This window comes from Cyrtonyx montezumae, unplaced genomic scaffold (genome assembly GCF_038088225.1).
Source record: "Cyrtonyx montezumae isolate F1298 unplaced genomic scaffold, pur_monq_1.0 scaffold_3, whole genome shotgun sequence".
Lineage (NCBI taxonomy): Eukaryota > Metazoa > Chordata > Aves > Galliformes > Odontophoridae > Cyrtonyx > Cyrtonyx montezumae.
Window position 1 is genome coordinate 17,730,635 of NW_027072034.1, and position 21,724 is coordinate 17,752,358.

General features: G+C 36.4%; 1 protein-coding gene across 1 annotated transcript; it reads right to left on the reverse strand.

The window, feature by feature from the left end:
• Window positions 1-2,488: 2,488 nt before the first annotated feature.
• LOC136053248 (uncharacterized) lies at window positions 2,489-3,104 on the reverse strand. The gene is given in 2 exon segments (XM_065743976.1): window positions 2,489-2,915; window positions 2,917-3,104. Coding segments are annotated over 2 exon segments (615 nt in total).
• Window positions 3,105-21,724: the final 18,620 nt, after the last annotated feature.

Consider the following 21,724-nt stretch of genomic DNA (forward strand, 5'->3'; position numbering starts at 1 on the left):
GAGAGTAGTTCTAGGGCCCTGGGAGAAGTAGGTTAAATGTGAACCAGCAACGAGCCCCTAGCAGCAGTGCTAGTCAACAGTATCCATGGTTGTGTAAATGAAAGCAAATGAGGCAAGTCAAGGAACGTAATGATTCTTTGCTACATAGCACTTGTTAGACCACACCTACATACTGCATCCAGTTTTTGGAACACCGGCCCTTGTCCTTTAAAGTTTTCAAAATCCAACAGTACAAAACCTTGAATGGCATGCTCTCAACATAGATGATCCTGTTTTTAGCAGTAGCTTGGACTTGAGACCTCCTGAAATCTCTTCACATCTGAATTGTGATTCCTTTGAATTACAGATCTGAGTGCATTTGAAAAGGTGGGGCCTTGCTGAATTTACAGAAACATGAAGAAATAGCCCACATGATGGGAGCATTGAAACAGGTGGATATAAACTCAGGAAAGATGGGTTGCAAAGGAGAGGAACAAACTATGTTCTTTTTACAAAGGTATGATTGGTTCTTCTCAGCTGATAGCCAAGTTCCTGCAAAGCCACTCTCACTCCTCCTCTTCAGCAGGACAATGAAGAGAAAGTAAGATGAAAAGAACATGTGAAACAAAAATACAAGGACAAAAACAGACAATTTTATATGATGAACAAATTAACTAAAGTCAATTTGATTACAGACATTCATTTTCATGTACACATATATGAATATTGTATAAAAAAATCTTCCGTTGTCTTACAGTGCGAGACTCAATTATCTGTTCCGAATATCATGAAGTGTTTTTGTTTTCCCATTAACAGTGTAGGTGATTTAATACTATAATTATGAGTTAGACACCTAAGTACATATATATTGATTATTACTGTAATTATTGCTGTTAAGCATGTTTTGAAGTATGCTTCTACTGGAGAATGTATAGGTATTCTTGTTTTATTCCTTTTTGCCCATTAAAAATATTTACAGTTTTATTGAACTTCTTATAGAGAGTAGTAAGTAAAAGTAATAAGAAGTTCTTCAATGTTTTTGGTGTACAATTATCCTATCTGTAATTATAAATCCATTGTAAAAAGCAATTTTCTTTTTTTATTAGAACTAGAATTCTTTTCAAACATTATGAATTGAAGCCATTTTAGTGTTTAAACAAGAGTCTGAAACATACTGAGTAACTTTGTAACTGTATATTGAAAGAACAACATTAAGCTCCTTTAAGTTTTCAATTAAAAACAAACAAACAAACAAAACACTTCAAACCATGTAAACATTCTTAATATATTTATTTTGGAAGGGTTCATTTTACCAAATTCTCAGACATCAATGCAGTCATCCTACTTTGAGCACTGCATAATTCTGCAAACAGTGATGTTCATGGCGTAGTCCTACCTAACATTTTAGTTCTGACTCACAAATAATCAAATTTGCTTCTCTCACAATTGAAGAGGGTGACTTAATCACCATGAAAAAATGTACTGATTGTCATTGTCCATCACCTTTTCTTCTGAGGCTGTCACTGAATATGCAAGTGGGGGTCTTCACACAAAATCAGAGAATAAGTGACCTTGATTCTAGTTTAGTGATTAGGGCACTTGAAATTGAAGCTCATTCATTTAAAGCAGGTGTCCGAATGACACTTATCTCCCACTGTATTTGGTTATTTTTAACAGTGATTCATTTTCCCAAGGACATTTTGTTCCTTCATTCACATAATGAAAAACACTACAGAAATCTGGGCACCCAGTCAGAATGGTTCAGCTTCATGATACTCTCATAGCATCTCTATCTGAAAACATAAAAATACTTACATCATCCTTTGCTTCTTCAGTGTTTATCCTTTCATTGCAAATGTAGTTATCTTATCTACAAATAAAAGACCCTAGAAGCAACTAACAAGACTGACAAGTAAAGTTCCTAAGGCACTCTGCATGAGAAAAGATAACACTCCCTAACAGTCACTACTGAAATACAGGTTTATATTTCTATCCAGAAAGCGAGCCCAGCTTACTGCTCCTTGCTGGTATCAACTTCAACTTTCAGCAAGTATCAGATAAAGCAGTGAGTCCCATTGACATCAGTTGTTAGGACTCGGATGCTTGAATATTTTATGCCATGGTGAGAGAAATGTCTGTCATATAGCCAAGACAGGAAGCAGGGAGTAGGAATATGTTACAGGAAAACAGGCAGTAGGGATGACATAGGATGAAAGATCCAAGAGTGGTCTCAAATCGTTTGATTTCCTCTCAACTCCACACCATCTACAGAAGGAAGAAGGGGGAAATTAGAAAGAAAAGGAAAGCAGAAGTTTTGTCATGAGTTCTCTCAAGAACTTTCCATCTTGCCATGATGGATCACTTATATCAGAGACATGTTAACTTATGGATCAAACTGTGTGTACTTGAGGAAATTGTGCAAACCTCTCACATTACAAAAACTGTAGAATCATAGAATCATCAAGGTTGGAAAAGACCTAAAAGATCATCCAGTTCAACTGTTCACCTATCACCAATGGTTACCACTAAACCATGTCCCTCTGCCCCTCAACACAACATCCAAATGTTCCTTGAACATGCCCAGGTTCGGTAACTCCACCACCTCTCTGGGCAGCCTATTCCAGTGCCTGACCACCCTTTCAGAGAAGTAGTGCTCCCTAATATCCAGCCTGAATCTTCCTTGACACAGTTTGAAGCCATTCCCTCTAGTCCTATCACTAATTACACAAGAGAAGATGCTGAATCCCAGCTCACTACAACCCCCCTTCAGGAAGTTATAGAGAGCAATGAGGTCTACCCTGAGCCTCCTTTTCTCCAGGCTGAACATTCCCAGCTTCTTCAGCCTCACCCCATAAGACCTGTGTTCCAGACCCCTCACCAGCCTTGTTGCACTTCTTTGAACATGTTCCAGGGCTTCAGTGTCTTTCCTGCAGTGAGGGAACCAAAACCGGACACTGTACTCAAGGTGCAGCCTCACCAGTGCTAAGTACAAGGGGACAGTTACTTCTCTGTTCCTGCTGGCAACAGTCTATGATGCAAGCCAGGATGCCGTTGGCCTTCTTGTCTACCTGGGCACACTGTTGGCTCATGTTCAGTTGAGCGTCAGTCAATACCCCAAGGTCCATTTCTTCTACACAATCTTCCAGTTATTCCACCCCAAGCTTGTAGCATCACCTGGGGTTGCTGTGGCCAAGTGCAGGACCTGGCATGTTTCACTTTCCAGGAATTAATGGCCTACGGATCCAGCCCCGCTAGCGTCTGTGAACCCGACCTGCCCGGCTGGAGCCAAATGACTGCACTTCACACCAATGTGGTGAACAGCAAATGGCATTTATTGTTAGCATCAGCATCCCTATATAAGTTAGGATCGCGCGTGTGCATTACTACTCCTAAGTGACTCAGCATTCTACCTTCTAAAACTTTCTAGAAGCAACTTTGCAAAAGTGAGGAATTGTCATTTCTCAACGAGATCTTGTTCTGTGCCTGCAACACTGGCATTTGTCTTGTTGAATCTCATCCCATTGGCTTCAGCCCAACTATCCAGCTTGTCCAGAACCCTCTGTAGGACCTCGCTACCCCTAGGCAGATCGACACTTCCTGCCAATTTGGTGTCATCTGCAAACTTATTGAAGGTGCATTCAATGCCCTCATCCAGGTCATCAATAAAGATACTGAAGAGAACAGGCCCCAGCACTGACCCCTGGGGAACACCACTCGTGACCTTTTGCCAGCTGGATTTAACTCCATTCACCAACACTCTCTGGGCCTGGCCCTCCAGCCAGCTCCTTACCCAGCACAGAGTATACCTGTCCAAGACAGGGGCTGCCAGCTTCTGTTTCTTATGTTCTACTCCATAAGAAAAAGACCCTTCCCACATGTATGGAAGGATACAGCTGTCTACACTGAAATAATATGTAAGCAGAAACTTCTCTTTCATCTCTCTCTATACATTTAACAACTAAGAGCAAAAAAAGGCATTTTCCATAGTCTCTGAATGGCCCTTATTTCTATGGATACACAGAGATTTCTGGAATTGGTTGGCTGGATATTTCTTTCTCAGAGGTCTCCTTACCATAGCAGGTAGTATTACAGACAATGGGGAATTGTGATTGCATGGCGTAGATATATGGGCTTGTATATCTGTTAAAGGTCCAGCATGCAATAAAATAACAATAATATATATTTGATATGAAAACAGCAGTTGTGAATAGACAGACAAAAAGATAACACAGTATCAATCTGAAACCAACATATATAAGCATACACTACTGGTACCTGTCCTTTTTTATAGCTTCAGAGTAAGATGACAGGGCATAATGCCAGAGAAGGAAATAAGCTGTGGGAGTGAGCCCTAATGCAGAGATAATGTTGCTTCTTCTAGGAAATGTGGGACATGCAAAACGTCTTGATTGTCTTGAACTTCCAGGAGAAGAAACTCTGGTTACCCAATATACTGTGGGATGTGTTGCACTCTCAATGGGCTTCAGTGTTTGTCCTCTGAGATTTTCAGTGCCTGAACTACAAATCTCTCTTGGACCCACAGTGGTGATTCTATATCTCTCTGGCTTTCTACCAAGATGCCTTGCCTTTTATTTCCTATGTGTTTTCTATTGCCCATCCTCCCCCATATCTCTAAGCAACTAGGATTTGTAATAATCTGTTTGGGTTAACATTTGACCTGTTTTGTCTTAATTTCACTGTTGGGTATACATAGACTAAAAGGAACCTCTTCTCTCTCCTATAAATTGGAGTGAGACAAGAATGAGGAAGAAAATTCATGGGTTTTTGGATTTTATATTGGAAAATAACAAAATCTGTAGTTAGATAGTCTGACTCTATAGATTACTCAAGGTACACTATGCTCATCAGAGCAGAGCTCTACAGCCAGCCATGGAGAACTCCATGGTGCGGGATGTGGATGTTTCCTGACCAAAGTTGCAGCCCATGGAGAGCCAGTGTAAGAGCCCTGGGCCATAGAGAGTAGCCCACAGTGCAGCAGACTTTTTCTGAAAGACTGCACCCTCTGGTATGGAGCCATATTGTGTCCCACCATAGCATATGGGAAGCTCATGTTGGATCAGTTTGTGAAGAACAGCATCTGGTGGTGGCATCTCAAGATGGAGAAAGGGAAAGGAGTAAAGGGAAAGGAGTTGCAGGTGATGAAGCATTATGAGCTGATCACAACACACATTCTGCTCTCCTCTGTGTCACTTAAGGAGAGGAGGTGAAAGATGATGCATAGGGAGAAAAGAGGTTTATAGTTTGTATTTAGTTCTTATTTAGTCTGGTACCAATAGGCAATCAATTACATTAATCCCCATACACTGAGTGTTTTGTGCATTATAGTAAGTAGTGAGTAATTTACTTGACTTCAACCCATGAAACTTTTTTCATCTTACTTTCTCCCTGTTTCCTTGAGAAAGGAAAAAGAGAGAGAGTGATGCTTAGTTAGCCACCAGTATGAAATCACCACAATGTTTGAGGCTGGATTCCTGAAAATCTTATTGTTCAACTTGTTAGATATTTTGTACATGGCTTTTTAACACCAATACACAGAGGAGAGTCAAGAAGTTATCAGCTGAATACTTGACATTGCAAATAAGATCTTTGCAAATGGATTAGAAAACAAGTTACCCCACTGTAAAAATATATACTCCAATCTCTTCTCTGATTTTGTCGTAATTCTATAAAAATAAATAAATAAATTCTGTGCAAGTAACCCAAATAGTAGTCTTAGAATTATATTTTTAATTTGTATAATTATACATTCAATAAATGCAACGTATTCACATCAAAACAGAGAAGAATGTACAAGAATCTCACAAATACCAGTTACCATCATTTATCTTTCCCAACTATCATGCAGTATCTATTATTTTGATGGTGTTCTTTCATTGGTGGTGGTTTGCTAGTTTGCGTTCTTTTCATGTTTTGTGTTTGTTTATTTTTATTTTTTTGTGCATAAATCAGTTGAAGCTACCTAGAATACTTTTCACCTGAATTCTTAAATACAACCATAGCTATCCAAGTGAAGCTTTATGATTTTCATGTACTGCAGTTATATTTGTAATTGCTGCATCTTCATTCACTTGGTACAAAAGAAACAGCTTTTTTATTAATGAATTTTGGAAATCAAAGGGCTAGAACTGTGTTTCCTACTTCAACAAACAGTAAGAGACAATTTACATAAAAGAGCTGCACAGAAGCTGTTGGACAGATTTGAACAGAGTGACATTCTGATTCTGATAGGTTCTGTGTTACTCTTCTATTTTATTTTTTCTTAAGCATTGTCAGAATGATAGGAACTAAGATCTCTAACCACATAGTACCTAACATACTGAAAGCTATTAGTCAAAAAGTCCTTTCCAATCTGTCCCTAGTAAAAGAGGAGACCAGACTGGATATAGTATATTAAAATAGTAGACAGCACAAGACAATCTTCATTTATGTATATTACACAGCTAGGATTAAAATCTGTTAACTATTTTGGATTCTCAGTTCCATTCTGTCTAATGCAAAATCTTTTGTTATTTGATGTAAGAAAAGTTCATGGGATCCATTACCAAGGCACCTATCTCATTCAAAAGTGGACCCACATTATCCCTAGTCTTTCTTTCTTTCTTTCTGTTATTGACATACTTCAAAGAAACTTTTCTTTTTCCTGTTGAGTTCCCTCAACAAATTAAATTATAAGTGGGCCTTAGGCTTCCTTATGATATCTCTGCATGCCCTGTCAGTGTTCCTGTATTCTTCCCATGTATGCAGATTTCTTTTCCACATTTCATAAACTTCTTCGATTCGAGCTTTTTTGTGAAATACTTGCTTATCCATGCAGGTCTCCTGCCACCTTTGCCTGGTTTCTTACTGTTAGGGATACACCAATCTTGAGCTTGCAGGAATGTCAAACAATTCTCTTGGGACGCTTTACCTTCCAGTACTTTAATCCATGGTATACATTCAAGTAGGTCCTTGAAGAGGTCAAAACTATCACTCTTGAAGTCCAGGGATGCAATCCAACTTATTGACTTGTTTCTTCCATGCAAGATCCTGATCTCTGCTGTTAATGGTCCCTGATGCTGACCTCAGCCTTCATATCTCCAACCAGTCCTTCCTTGTTTGTAAGAAAAAGGTTCAGCAGCACACCTCTCCTAATTTGCTGCTTCACAGCTTACATCGTAAAGTTATCTTACACGGACTGCAGGATTCTCCTCAGCTGTCCACGTCAGATGGTGTTGCTTTTCCAGCAAATATCAGAGTGGTTGAAGTCCTCCATGAGAACCATTGACTGTGATCTTGAGGTTACTTTCAGCTGTCTGTAAAAAGCATCATTAACTTCCCATTCTGATCAGGTGCCCTATAATTCTTCCCATAAACTCTACACTTGTTCAACATTTGTCCTGAGGAAGAGCTCACTATGTTCTAGTTACTCTCTCCCCTAAAGAGCAACTATGCTGCCTTTAGTAGTCAACATTCTCTAAAGAGTCTGACTTTTCTAGCTACCAAATCATTACAAATGATAAGCAGTATGATAAAACCTTTTGATTACACCTAGGCCAAAACAGACTCATCCTGAAATAGGGAACAGCCAGTAGTTGAGAGCCTGGAAGGCTAGTACTGGTGATCCCGTATTTGTACTTGTACTACAAGTGCAGCAACCTTGTCTGGACAATTTGATGGCAAACTTGGCAGAAGATCTTATCTAGTCTAGGCTAGTAAGGTGAATAAGAGTATGTAAATTATGGATAAGCCTTTCTATTTTGGGAGCAGAAAGCATGTACCAAACCCATGGTGGCTTTCCTGACCATAGTTCAGACTTTGAATTTGGTTGTAGCAAACCATATTATTTTTCAGCTCTTGTTAGCATGGTAGTTCAAATGCAAAGCTTTTTCTGTTGGCTGTGCCATTCTGGAGACAAGGTGGCATAACAAGATGTCTAGTTTCAGTGAAGCGATGTAAAACTGCATTTCCTGCTGTTCAATATGTACATGTGTAGTGTTTGTACATGAACAGCAGCATCAATAACATCATAAAATATGGCAAAATAAGTACACAGCTTCTAAAATCATAATGGATCATAACAATGTGAATTCCAAATACCACATCTTGATCTCTGTCTGAGCAGCACAGATAAAATGAATGTTTAAGAAAAAAAATGAAAATCTGTAATGGAACATTACTGCTTTCATTCACACTAGGAGCTGTCAACAATCATGCATAATTTAAGATTGCAACTGCTAACAGTTTAGCTATGTTTTTGTCTGCTTGAGGAGCTGAATTTTCTGATGTGTCCCTGTAGAGATTATGGCTGGCACTAGCAGCGTCTTGTAAATAACCAATCCTTCCCCCTCACAGAGTGCAAATTTAGATTTCACAAATTACAGCCCTAAAATTTTAAACACACGCTTGCCTCACTGTCGTAGCATCATTATCTGATACAATTTTGTTAATTAGATAAATATTGCCAAAATACAAACAACTTCAAATTCACTTTGCTATTTCGATATAAAATATCAAAATATTTAAAAACTATGTCAATATGTCCTTAAAATTTAGCACGGCATTCAATACTTTTTGCAAAATCTTCCTTAGGTATTTCATTTTGTATGCTTGGTATCAATACACAGTGTTCTCTTGGTATTAACAGAGAGAATACTTCCAAATTTTGTGTGAGAGAACTTTAAATCTATATGAAACAAACAGAAACCGTAGGAGGATTTCACCATATAAACACAATAGTAACATTTTGTATAATTCACCCTGCCCCCCCCAAAAAAATATCTTCAAACAAAAACCTAAATACAGGCAAATTTCACCCTGATTGTAAATGTTCACGTCTTTTTCACCTTGGGTTTCTCTCTATCCCTCCTTTTATTTATTTATTTATTTCCCCCCCCCTTAATTTGAAGGATATATTGTTCTAAAATTGAAAGCTTTTTGAAAGGATTTCTTTGTTTTGTTGGATGAAACTAGAATCTACAATAAGACATGCTTTAAAGTTTGGAAGTTCAGCATTTAAACTGTGACAGGAGCATACAAGTTTTACTCAGCATCATAGTTTTTTTATTTCTAAAAAATATTATGCACTTATGTGCATTGGTAATTTGCAGTTGAGTTTTGGTCAAAATAGTAGATTGAAAAGCATTGATATTCTATGAAATCTGAACTTACACAATAATATTTAAAATAACAAATAAGAATGGTACTACCATAACCATTAAAACGAAAAAAATCTATCTGAAGAAATGGCAAAAAATATCATTCTTAAGTGATTTTTTAGTTGGAAACTTATGGAAATAAAGAAATCTGTAATATGGAAAAGACTTCAACGTCAGTCTCTTATATGGCAATAGATTTGTAATTGCTGCATTTGTTCATGACTTCTTTCTTAATACAATATTCCCATAATACATCTCAGAAGCTTTGGTAAATAATGGAAACATTCACTTAAATGAAAACAAATGCCATACTAACAAATGGAAGTGCCATACTAACAAATGGAAGTTCACAAATTGCAGTGTAGGCAAGAACACTGTTTTAGGGTTTTTTTGCTTCCTTTTTCATACACAGTAACATACTGAATGTTCTAGGATAAGATCTGAAAAATTACTGCACTGATGTTTTAAAATAAAGCATAGTTTCTTAGAGTATATATCAGTTGCTGCATAACTAGTGAGGTACTAAAGTCCTTCGAATATACATTATCATTATCACAATAACTAAGGTTATCTGCAGGATACACTACAGCATTCTATGCAGTTTTTCAGAAAAAAAATTCAAATTCTTCTTATACCATTTCAGAATATAAAAAACAGACCACCTTTTACTTAGGTTAGCCACAGAATTTGGCCTGATTATTTTTCTGAAATTAGGACCTGATTCAAAATAGTAGAAGATACAGTGAAATTTGAAGGTCGTGTTCTGCTTTTCTTCATTAATTTGGTTCAGACAGATTGTTTTACTACCAAACTTACTTTATCTCTGTCTGACCCTTTGCAGATGCTACATTCAAAAACTAATCATATTAATTATAGATGGAGAGTGGGAAGATCATTCTCTCTCATGCTGCCTTTTTGAAATTCTTTCACTTTTCAGGGACCAGAGAACAATACCCTACTCATGTATCCTAGGCATTAAAATATATTCATTCTTCCCTAAATAAAGGGCACTAAGTATCATGTCTAACAACTGGATAGTGCCAACAAGCATGGTGCTCATGCCCATCCCCTTGCCCTCTCTTAATAGAAGAAATATTCCCACACAGTGTATATAAGAACATTTTATTACATATTCAGCAAAGTAAATCCAGACCATTTCCATCAAGTTTCCTAATTCTAGTTTTTAATTTGAAAATTTTAATAATAGAAAAGTCAATTTCTGAAAAACATACTATGATTTTCATAAGTGATGCATAATCCATAAATCCCACTCAGTGCTTACTTTTGTCTTCATATATCTCAAAATCCTAAAGTAGAATGCTGGGTGATAAAAACAAACAAACAAAAAACAAACGAGCAAACAAAAAACAAAACAAAACAAAACAGAATAGACTTAAAGCTCTTCTTGGTGAAACAAAAGAACTGGCCATGTACTGTAAATACTAGGTAAACAGCAAGTAAATCAACAGTATGTTCAAGTGGAGAATAATCTGTAAAACCTTGTGCACCATTTTGTGCATAGATAATTTAAATTCCTATAAATTGAAGAGAAAAACTTACATTCCACTGACAATTTTTTGTATTTCAAAGTTTGCTTTTGTCTATCCCATCTCCAGACTACTTGATGCAGTAACCTTCTTTTTTTTTTGTACAAAGAATCAAGAAAATAATAATAAAGAATAAAGAATAAACCAGTAATTATTGGCTAATACACAGCAAATAACTAAGAGTAGTGAGGCGTTAGGCTGAGATTATGTGCTTATGATCCCGGTAACATGTTCACTTAATTTTCAGTGGTTAGGCAGTTGTCAGTCAGAATGAGAAGAGTCAGTCTTTCTCACAGTTTACAATTTTCCCACATGTCTGAGCCAAAGTTACTTACTTGCGCCAAATCAAAATTAGGTCATGATTCACAAACAGATGAATCCCTAAAAAGAAAAATACAATTTCATTTTTATTCAGAATAACTAACAGAAACACAACTCTAGACAGAGCAAAATAAAAGTAAGTAAGTAATAAGTAAGTAAATAAATAAATAAATGATAATAAATGATAATAAAATGGTTTTCGGGGAATAGAAAAGAAAGCTACAATTCCTAGTTGGGGGGGGGGGGGGGGGGAGCAAAACCCACAACGACTGGAAACCTTGTAAAATCCTTCACTGCTTACTTCAAGCACTGAAGTAAATCTGATAGTCTGGTAAATCCTGATAATCTGTTTTATGTTGGAAATCTAAGACATTTTTGCATATATATCAAAAAGGAAAACCACCATAGAGGTGTTTCAATATTGTCAAGGAAAAAAGGTAAAAAAACCATGCTATTATTTCTCTAAATTTACCTGATACTATTTTATTTATCTGAGAAAAAAGTTCAATAAATTGAGATACAGAAAAGAACAAATACAAAGACAAGAAAGGAAACGTTTTCTTCAAAAATAATAAAATCTATTGTGTGTATCTTAATTTTTCCAGAAGGGAACTTTGTGGAATTGTCATTGTTCAATCATAAATAATATCAAACTGTACTGTTAGGTTGTTTTTGCAGGAAAAAAATGCAATATGATATAAATTAGGGTGAAAACTTAGAGTAAACTGAAAAAATTAGATAAAGACTCTAAATTATACAAAAAATTGTAAGAAATAGAATAGAAAAATTCTGATGCTAATCTAGAGAGATATTCATTTAAGTTGTTCTATGCACATGACTATTCAAATGACTCCAAAAGCATAGATGTATTCCTAGTTCAAGGAAAGGATGGGAAATAGTCACACATATATACAGACATATAATTATATACACACATATATCACACATATATACACACATATAATTATCAAAAACCACTGTAACCATGTAGAATAGATACTTAAATAAGCCAGGGTAGTATGCCACATGTAAACCACTTTTATGATGTAGTACAAATGCAAAAGAAAATTAATGAAAACGTACACAATAGGACAAATAAAAAATCAAAAGACAGAGTTTTGATACCAGAACAATAATAAATAAATTAAAAGGGAGAAAAAAAAAGTAAAAAAAGAGAGTAAATGTAAAGAAGTCCTACATGAAGGAATACAAAACAAATATAGAGAGCTAGTGAAATGTAGAGAGCTAGTTTCACTTTCAACAAAAATTCTATTAAAAAAAACCCAAACATTATTAAAAATAACATTCTTGTCAAATGCAAACTTTTTTTTTTTAAGAAAAACAAACCAGCAACATTATTATCTTTAAACTAAATTTTTAAATTAATAAAAAATCATGTAACCCTCATAAAACTACTTGTAATCTTCACCAATACTTACTCTGAAGACTAGGTGAGGTATATCAGAGCCTAGAAAAACTGACATTTATTTCAAATTCTAAATTCATATTCACAGGAAAAAAATGTATATGCAGTAAACAAAGTCTTTTGATGAAAGAACAGAAAGCAGTATCTTTTCAAGTGTAAAAATATGTAGTCAAGCATACCAAACTTGGAGACTACAGAGGTAAAAAATAAATTAGATGAACATAAACTCCACAGTTCACACAGCGCTAAACTGGAGAGTACTTGAGTCTAAATGATGCAAACTGAATTATTCAGTTGAAATGTATGTTTATCCAGACAGAAAAGCAAACAACTAACAATAGCAACAAAATGTTGGACAAAGCAAACTTGCTAGATGTATCAAGCTGTTATAAATAACAGAGGAGCAGAAAAGTAAAAATAAAACTGAAATGAAAATTTGCTGGATAAAGGAAATGTAGCAGATTATATTTAATCATTAAGTCATTCTTATGTGTTTATTTCTAAATTGGATTAGTTACATCAACCTTGAACAATATCACTATTTATAGACTGAACTGGAGTGTTTCTTAGTTGAAAGGTAATGTTTCTTGAAGATGGAAAGCTTATGCTTGTGTTCATATGTTCATTGCAGCATCTGAGGCATGAACTCAGATGTGGATGATCCAAATCTTTTATTATAGGTCCTAACATCCCTTGTATACATTCATAAGTTTTCTCTTTTAACTTTTCCACCCACCTTTACATGTCAACATGTAAAATACTCCACAAACACTCCTGAACTGTGCATGCAGGCACATATCCAATCAGGATTATGAGTCATTCCAAGCCACATGCTCTTCCTCTAATCAGTGTCATCAGCACACGGCCATCACACAGCTTACTTGAATTTGTTTTCTTTTCCTTCTGGAGTGTCCTTGGTTCTCAGCCTTCCTTTCTCATGCTGTTTATCTTTCTCCACAGCTTCTGCTCTGAACATACCTTTTTTTATTCCCACAGTGCATAAGTATATGTGCAACCTGGTCTAGGAAGCCTGCTCTGGCAGGGGTTGGACTCGATCTCTAGAGGTCCCTTCCAACTTGTACAATTCTGTGATTCTATGATTTTAGGTGTGTACTTTATCTTTCACTTAACTTGATACCACTATCCTTGAAAAACATTTTAAAAGACAGAGAGCATATAAAGAAAATATAAAAAGTTCCCAACTACTTAAAATAATGCATTGTTAAATTGTTCACATCAACAAAATCGAGATCAAATATTGACATTAATCATATTTGGCTGGAGATGAATTGCAATTTGTAAGAGAAATTGTTTTTAATATGTTGGGACACTTTCATATAGTGCAACCCTACCTTTCTGCTACTGTATATTGATTAATTGATTTTAATTACTCAATACTTTCAGTATACAATGTGTAACAACCCTAGGTAAAGTTTCTTTATTAAGTCTTATCTTAATCAGAATGCAGCCACTCACTCACTGCCCCCACAGTGTAATGGAGGAGGGAAACAGGAAGGTAAAGGTGAAAAGGAAAGTGCCAGGAGGAACATGGACAGGACAACCTGTTCTAACAACTGTAGTTATTGTGTTCAAGGCTGTTACATTATTCACCATCATTAGAATAGCAGTTATACAGACCAATCCTTATATTTCTGACTGCCCGTGCCATAGTGACATCATCAGTTAGCTTTCCTTTTTATCTACTACTTGTCACTAGTTTGCTTTTTCAATTTTCCTGAGTACCTGAAAGTTCTGAAACAGGTCTCTCAGATTAGAGCTAAGACTTATCTAGAGCTATATTTGAAAACAGAAGCCAGCTTGATGTAGTAATCAGCTAACGACAAGACACATTGTTCCACTGTTTATTCTATTGCATAGAATACTGCACCTTTCAACCAGAGTACTTTTATTCAAATTTTATGCCCAGAAGAACATAGAGCTGATAAGGCAGTCATCAGGTTTTTGAATTTTGAAACTTTGAATTTTACCTCACAACATCTATTAAGACAGTTTGACGTAGCTGTAAAATTGTCCCACAATATTAACAAATATATTAAAATAAATATAATTAATTAAACATCTTGAAAGCATTATTAAATTAGGCTTTTTTATTCCTAAAAGTTGTGAATCAGAAAACCATGTTTAGATCCATGAAACAATAATTTTACAGTTTGTTAGTATGTTATGATTCCATGTTTGAATTAATATTGCATAAACACTTTTTTGACTTCACTTTCATTTGCTACATGAATTAGTATTTTAAATAAAAAATAAAAAATAAAAAGCCACACAAAACAAACAAACAAAAACCCAAACTTTTTGGACATCAGTAATATTAATCATCTTACCCATGCATGCCTTTGGGAAGGAAACAGCATTTGAAAGCATCAAATATTCTGTCAAAGGAGTTCAACCATTTTTAAATCAGAAAATAGCAGAAAACAGATTAATTTTTTTTCTTCTCAAATGGCATTACACATTCGTACAAAGTTTATGGTTGCATCTCATGGGAAGTGGGTAAAAATACTAAGTGCATACTATTGACATACCTATTTCTCTTGAGAAGACAAAAAGAGTAAGACAAACAGATCAAAAGGAGTAAGACAAAACAGATCCTACTTCGCTATTTGATTAGTGATAATGAAAATTAATACAAAAGACATTCAATTTAGATAGCAAAAAGTGCTGACATAATGAGTCTAGGAAAATTTATCCACTGAAAATCCATTAGCCATCTGATAACACTGCAACATTCTAATATGGATTATTCTAATCTAACAGGAAGCTGGGGACAGTGTATACAACAGATTAATGGTTCCAACAATCAGTGGATTTTCAGTTTTTTGGTCTCCCACCTCCTGAAGATGGCCTTCTCTAATTCCTAGGACTTAAGGCAGTGTTTTTATTCTACATACTATTCTGAGTGTTATCTGTGACTGGACCAGTAACTCCCTTCCCACAGTTTTGAAGCTAGATAGATTCTCATACCCTAGAAAGGCATCATAAAGTCATCAAGATGGTAGCAAACTGGAAGCTTCATTCACATAATATCGTTCATGAACGTAAGAGCTATTTTCAAAAAAGATGGCAACTGTTTTGGGTCCCTTTGGATCGAGAGTATATATTTACGTGGATCATTTGTTTATCTGTTTTTGGTTCACATCATAATGCAGTCTTTGATCATATCAATGAGTCTCATTTTGTGGATAGGTAACACATAAAATGTGCTGTAGAAGTTCACCAGACATGTCCCACTCTGTGGTAGACATTCACTTTACAGCAGCAGATTAGTAGGGCTTATAGTGTGAATACTTACATGAAGTGTAAAAAAATACAATAAAAACTCACCAATACATCCTGCAGCATCTTAAGGCACAGAGTCAGCTATGTGAACGATCCAAATCCTTTATTGCAGGTCCTAACATCCCTTATATACATCTCAAGCTCCCTCTAGTAATTTTCCATCCATCCCTACGTGTCAAGTGAACACTTAAGTCTCCTTCATGTGCAAGGAACTAACTTCCCACGTAAGTGCTTATCCAATCAGAGCCGCAAGTTGCTTCTGTTCATGTGCTTCTTCTTCAGTCAGGATTGTCATCACATGAAGATTACATGCCCCACTTGACTCTTGTCTCCTGGAAACAGCCTTTGTTCTCAGTATACTCTTCCACACTATGTCTAATTTGTTTTTCAGCCTCTATTCTGAACACTGTCATGAATCCCTGCATCACCCCCACAGAATCACTACTTCCTTTCACTACTTTCTTACAGAAAAAAAAAAAAAGTTGTAAGAAATAAAAACTAGACAAAGCATCATATTTCAAAGATTTCTGATCTCCTATGACACTGAATACATTTGCATTGCCAAGTGGAGTTTAAACACTGAATCTCTGTTCACTAAGTTTAGCTCTTCATTTAGTTCCTACTTTTTATTTTTTTATGAATACAAGTAGGCCAACAGAAACAGTTCTGCTATGGACGAGACCAGTTTCTGAAGTGTGGCTGAGACAATTGCTGACAAATTACCTTAGGGCAAGGACTCAGTCCTTGCTTACTTTGCATTTAGCAAAATAGGAAGAGTTATAGAGAACTTAGGAAATAGGTGAGTGTCATAACTACCTCACAGATGAATCTTCTGTTCTTTTATGGTGTTGAAAGTATTTATAGGCCTGTGGTGGTTTCACACTGATGAAAAGCTGATCTGCTCCATGCTACTTTTCCTTCTGCAAAAGGTCAGGTAGAGAAAACACAATATATAAATATATCTGCACTTACAGGGTGAGTTAAGAACAGGGAGCTTTATGTTATCTGTCACCAACTGGAAAGAGTGAGAAAAGAAAATAAACTAAAAATATCTTCCTTTCATCAACTTTCTTCTATCTCTTCACTTCAAGTACTGTAGGGGAATGAAAAATGGGGATTAAGATCAGTCCAAAACATTTTGTCTCCATCACTCATTCATCCTCACACTCTTCCCTACTTCAGCATGGAGTCCTTCTCATGAGATGCAGTTCTTCACAAACCGATCCAGTGCGGTTTTCTGCTCTTCTTCAAGAATTTCTCCAATATGATTCCATACTACAGTGTGCTGTTCCTCAGAAATAGACTGCTGAAACATGGGTTCCCCATGGACTGCAGCTTCCTTCAGGCCACAAAATGGAACAGAAGAGGTTCTGCTAAAACTTAAGGGAACATTTCCTTACTGTGGAGTGAAACGAATGCTGGCACAGGTTGTCCAGAGTGGTTGTGGTATCTCCATCCTTGAAGATCTTCAAAAACACAAGGACATGGTCCTTGAGAACATTTTGTGCATATCTCTACACAACCATCACTGCTCATTGACTTAGCTCTGGCCGATGGTAGGTTAATTTATAGCTGGCTGGAATTGGCTCTTACTCAACACAGGGCAGCTTCTGGATTCTTCTTACATAGGCCACCCATTGCAGTTGCTTTGCTACAAAACCTTGTCACATAAGCCAATGCAAGACTTGCACAGAAAATTACAGAAAACATGATTTTACTTTTTTTCTGAACTTTTCAATTTTTTCACTTTATAAAAGAGAAGACATAGAACTGAGAATGACAAACTGCAGCCAGAAAGATTTCTCTGGCTGCAGCTCTTAGATCAACCTTTCCAGTTTATAGTTTTATTGAGATTTTTCTTTTTTTTTTTCTTTTTTCTTTTTTTTTCTCATCTACATACATAACACTTTCTTTCTTTCCTGGAAAGAAAGTCACATCTCACTGTGAACCCTATTAATTCCATCTTATACTCCAAATAAAGTCGTATAGTAGAATTAGGCTTATGTTGGGAGGGACCTTAAAGATCATCTAGTTCCAACCCCCTTGCTATGGGTGGAATTGACATCCACTAGATCAGGCTGCCCATGGCAGCCAACCTGATTTTGAACACCTGCAGGAGTGGGACATACATAATTTCTCTAGGAAGACTATTCCAGTGTCTTATCATCCTCTGAGTAAAGGCTTCATCCTAATATCTAATCAAAATCTTCCTTCTTTTGTCTTGAAGCTATTCCTCTTCACCCTCTTACTATCAGACTGTGTAAAAAGCTGTGTAAAAAAACTGTGTAAATCTCTGTGACAGTAGCCATAGAGGGAAAGCTTAATCTTCATATGAACTTTCAACTTTGATTTTGTGGGAGATGAGATAATTTCCTATTACTATAATTTAACATATCATTTATTTAATTTGCAAATTTAAAATAATAGTTTATTTATTTTTCATCAGTGATCCATCTTCCAAACTCATTTTTCCTACCAGAAACTGTGTTAAAATATCTAATTCGTACCTACTTAAGGCAACTTAGAAATCTGTATTATTAAAGGAAGTGAGGAAAAAAGAACTAATACAATAGAAGTTAAAATGTTCAAGGGCTGCTTTTAAAGTAGTGCCTCCTGTTTTATAATGTTAGTCTACAGTGTCAGAAGCAAATGAAAGTAGTAGAAGATTAAACCTTTCCATGAATATTCCACTAGATTTTGCTGTCATGGGGCAGATGGTAGTCAGACAAAATATCATCTCACATGGAAGCATGTTTGAAAGAAAGATGTATAACTGTATTCCTCCATGTGGAAAAAATTCCTTCTATTGACATTCATCAATTCACGCTGAAAGCTTATGGAGATCATATGGTGGATGTGGGCACAGTGAGGTAGAGAGTGGTGAGTTTCAGCAGTCATGACAACAACATGAAAGACAAGCCACATTCCAGAGGGACATGCACAGCTGTTACACCACAAAATGAAAAGTGCCGTGATCAGCTCATCCATGCAAATCAGCTGAACATGGCCAGGGATCTGTTTGCAGTGCTGAATATTGCCTTCTATATGTTGAAAATGATGACAAAATTGGAATATTGCAAAGATAGCACCACGTTTGTTTTGTGAATGTTCACATAGGTACAGAAAGAATGTCCATGCAAGTTTGTCAGAACCTATTGAGCCAATGAAAGTCTGAAGGTAACAGTTTCCCAGATTGCATCATTACTGGTGATGAGGGACATCATGCCACTATTACAAGCTGGAGTTAAAATGACAGTTCACAGAGTCACGAAATATGAATTCTTATTTGAAGAAAAAGTTAAGATTCAGTCCTTGGAGGGTAAAGTGATGTTCACTGTCTTTTTGGATAAGAAAAAGATGATCCTTCAGGATTCCCTGAAACTCAGGCAAATCACCAACTCTGACTTTCCATATTGAGATGCTGACTAAGCTGAAAGCTCAACTTCCAGAGTCAAGCCAAAGAAGAAGACAACATTTCTCTTGCAACATGATAACATCAGGCACCATACCAGTTTGAAGAGTGGGGAGTACATTGCCAGTCTTGGCTGGACAGTCTTCCCACACCCAGCATATAATCCAGATTTGGTACTTTCTGACTTCTATCTTTTTGGGACTGAGTGGGCAACATTTTCCTAGCAATACCATCATCACAGCACCTGTGAAACAGTAATGGGTCACCTCTGCTGATGCACCTTGTTATAAGTGTGGCATGAAGATTCTTAGAATCATAAAATCATAGAATCATAGAATCACTCAGGTTGGAAAAGACCTTAAAGATCATTGAGTCCAACCATGACCTAACCATACTACCCTAACTCTAACAACCCTCCACTAAATCACGTTCCTGAGCACCAAACACCACATCCAAATGGATTTTAAACACATCAGTGATTGTGACTCAACCACCTCTCTGGGGACCCTATTCCAGTATTCAGTAGAGTTTGATTGAAGAAGTAAATGCTACTGAGGAGTAATAAATTTAAGCAATATTAGTATTGGCCTCCATTTACCTGTGAACAGTGTAGGGCAACTCAGATCATTCTCCAGTGTAGACTTTGTTTAGTTCTTAATACTGTCTTTTAAAACAATTGTTGAAATGAAACTTGATAGCAGATTTAATTATTGAAATTCCAGGTCTTACTTTTTATTTTGCTTCATCAATAAACTGTGAAAAGTCTATAGTGGCAGAGTTAGTACATGCATATAGGATACCAGATCTTGAACTCATACTTAACAAGAGAGAAATGAATAAAACTAGTGAACGTAGTTTCAGTGTGTAGCTGCACTCAGTTGGATTGCAGGCATTTAATTTGGTAGAAGTCAGATAGATCATTTATTGAGATGATGAGCTAATGTAGTTTACTGCTGTTTTGTTAACTGTATCAGTATCTCAGAATGATACAAACCAGCTTTCCAGTTTCTGGAATATTCCTTCACTGACAGATCTGCTGTCAGTTCATCTAATATTGTTTTTCTCTTGAAATGAGTAAACCTTTAATTAAAATGTTACTGAAATTCCAAAGTCACCACAATCTGACTATAAAATAGACTCTTCCTTGAATTCATATTTTCTCAAATTTGCTAGTGTCAAAATGGAATCAAAATGTTGTTACATAATTGAAACTAACAGACATCTTACATTTCATGGAGAAGTTAACTGGACAAGACTTTCATTTTTAGACAAATAACTTCCACTAGATTATAGGTGATAAAATTCAAAGGAAAAGGTGAAAGCATCCTTCACAAAATCTTAGTCACCTAAGCATAATGACAAGCAGAAGAGAAAAGAGAAGGGGAGGGGAAAGGGAAGGGGAAGGGGAAGGGGAAGGGGAAGGGGAAGGGGAAGGGGAAGGGGAAGGGGAAGGGGAAGGGGAAGGGGAAGGGGAAGGGGAAGGGGAAGGGGAAGGGAAGGGAAGGGAAGGGAAGGGAAGGGAAGGGAAGGGAAGGGAAGGGAAGGGAAGGGAAGGGAAGGGAAGGGAAGGGAAGGGAAGGGAAGGGAAGGGAAGGGAAGGGAAGGGAAGGGAAGGGAAGGGAAGGGAAGGGAAGGGAAGGGAAGGGAAGGGAAGGGAAGGGAAGGGAAGGGAAGGGAAGGGAAGGGAAGGGAAGGGAAGGGAAGGAAGGGGAAGAACTATAGGCCACCATGTTTGGTTACATAATCTTTTTCTCTGTTTTTTGAGTCTGAAGTACCTAAACTATAGATTAGTAGCTCTGTTTCTGAAAATAAACCACAGAGACTGAAACACTCTCTATTGTGAAATTTAATCTTAGATTTAATAGTATGTATTATTCTTCTGATAGTAAAGGCTGAAGAAACAGTGCTCAGTCGTAACATTTACTGATAGAATGTTATAATAAATTATTGTACTCATACAACAAACATCCTAGCACAATTTCTACCATAACTTTCATCATTGCTTTTCTCTTCATAGATTTTTGTGTTCATTTTTGTCCTGATTGTGGGGAGTTCCATCTCACCACAAAATAAACTTATAGTGAAAAGCTTTACTTCTTTTTCACATAGACATGTCTGGAGAAAAAAAAAATATCTAGTTTATATTTTGTGAATTCTCTGGCACTGATGTGCAGTCAGTATATAATGATATGAGAAAATACATAGGCTTTTAACAATGTTGGAGGCTGATTTGAACAGATATTAGAAAGCACTCTCTGATGTAGTTCTACCATTATGCAGAAAAGAGTATAACATTTATTGGGTAGGAGAGAAACTAAGCAAAACTAAGTCTGATTTTGTAGTTCAGAGCCCGGGAGATTGTCTTGGGAGGGAGAAGTGCTAATGTCTGGTATGTTCTTCCAATTTTCCTTATGAATTTTATTCAGTAACTTTTAAATGCAAATGAAAAGAGTCCTTGAGGAGTTGGAGGACTCCCTTAACAGGGAATCTAGCATGTACAGAACTAGTAGTTGAAAAGCATGTATAACACCAAAAGGTGTCACAAATGTTCCACTGAAAGTAGGCATAGACAGTTAGTTAT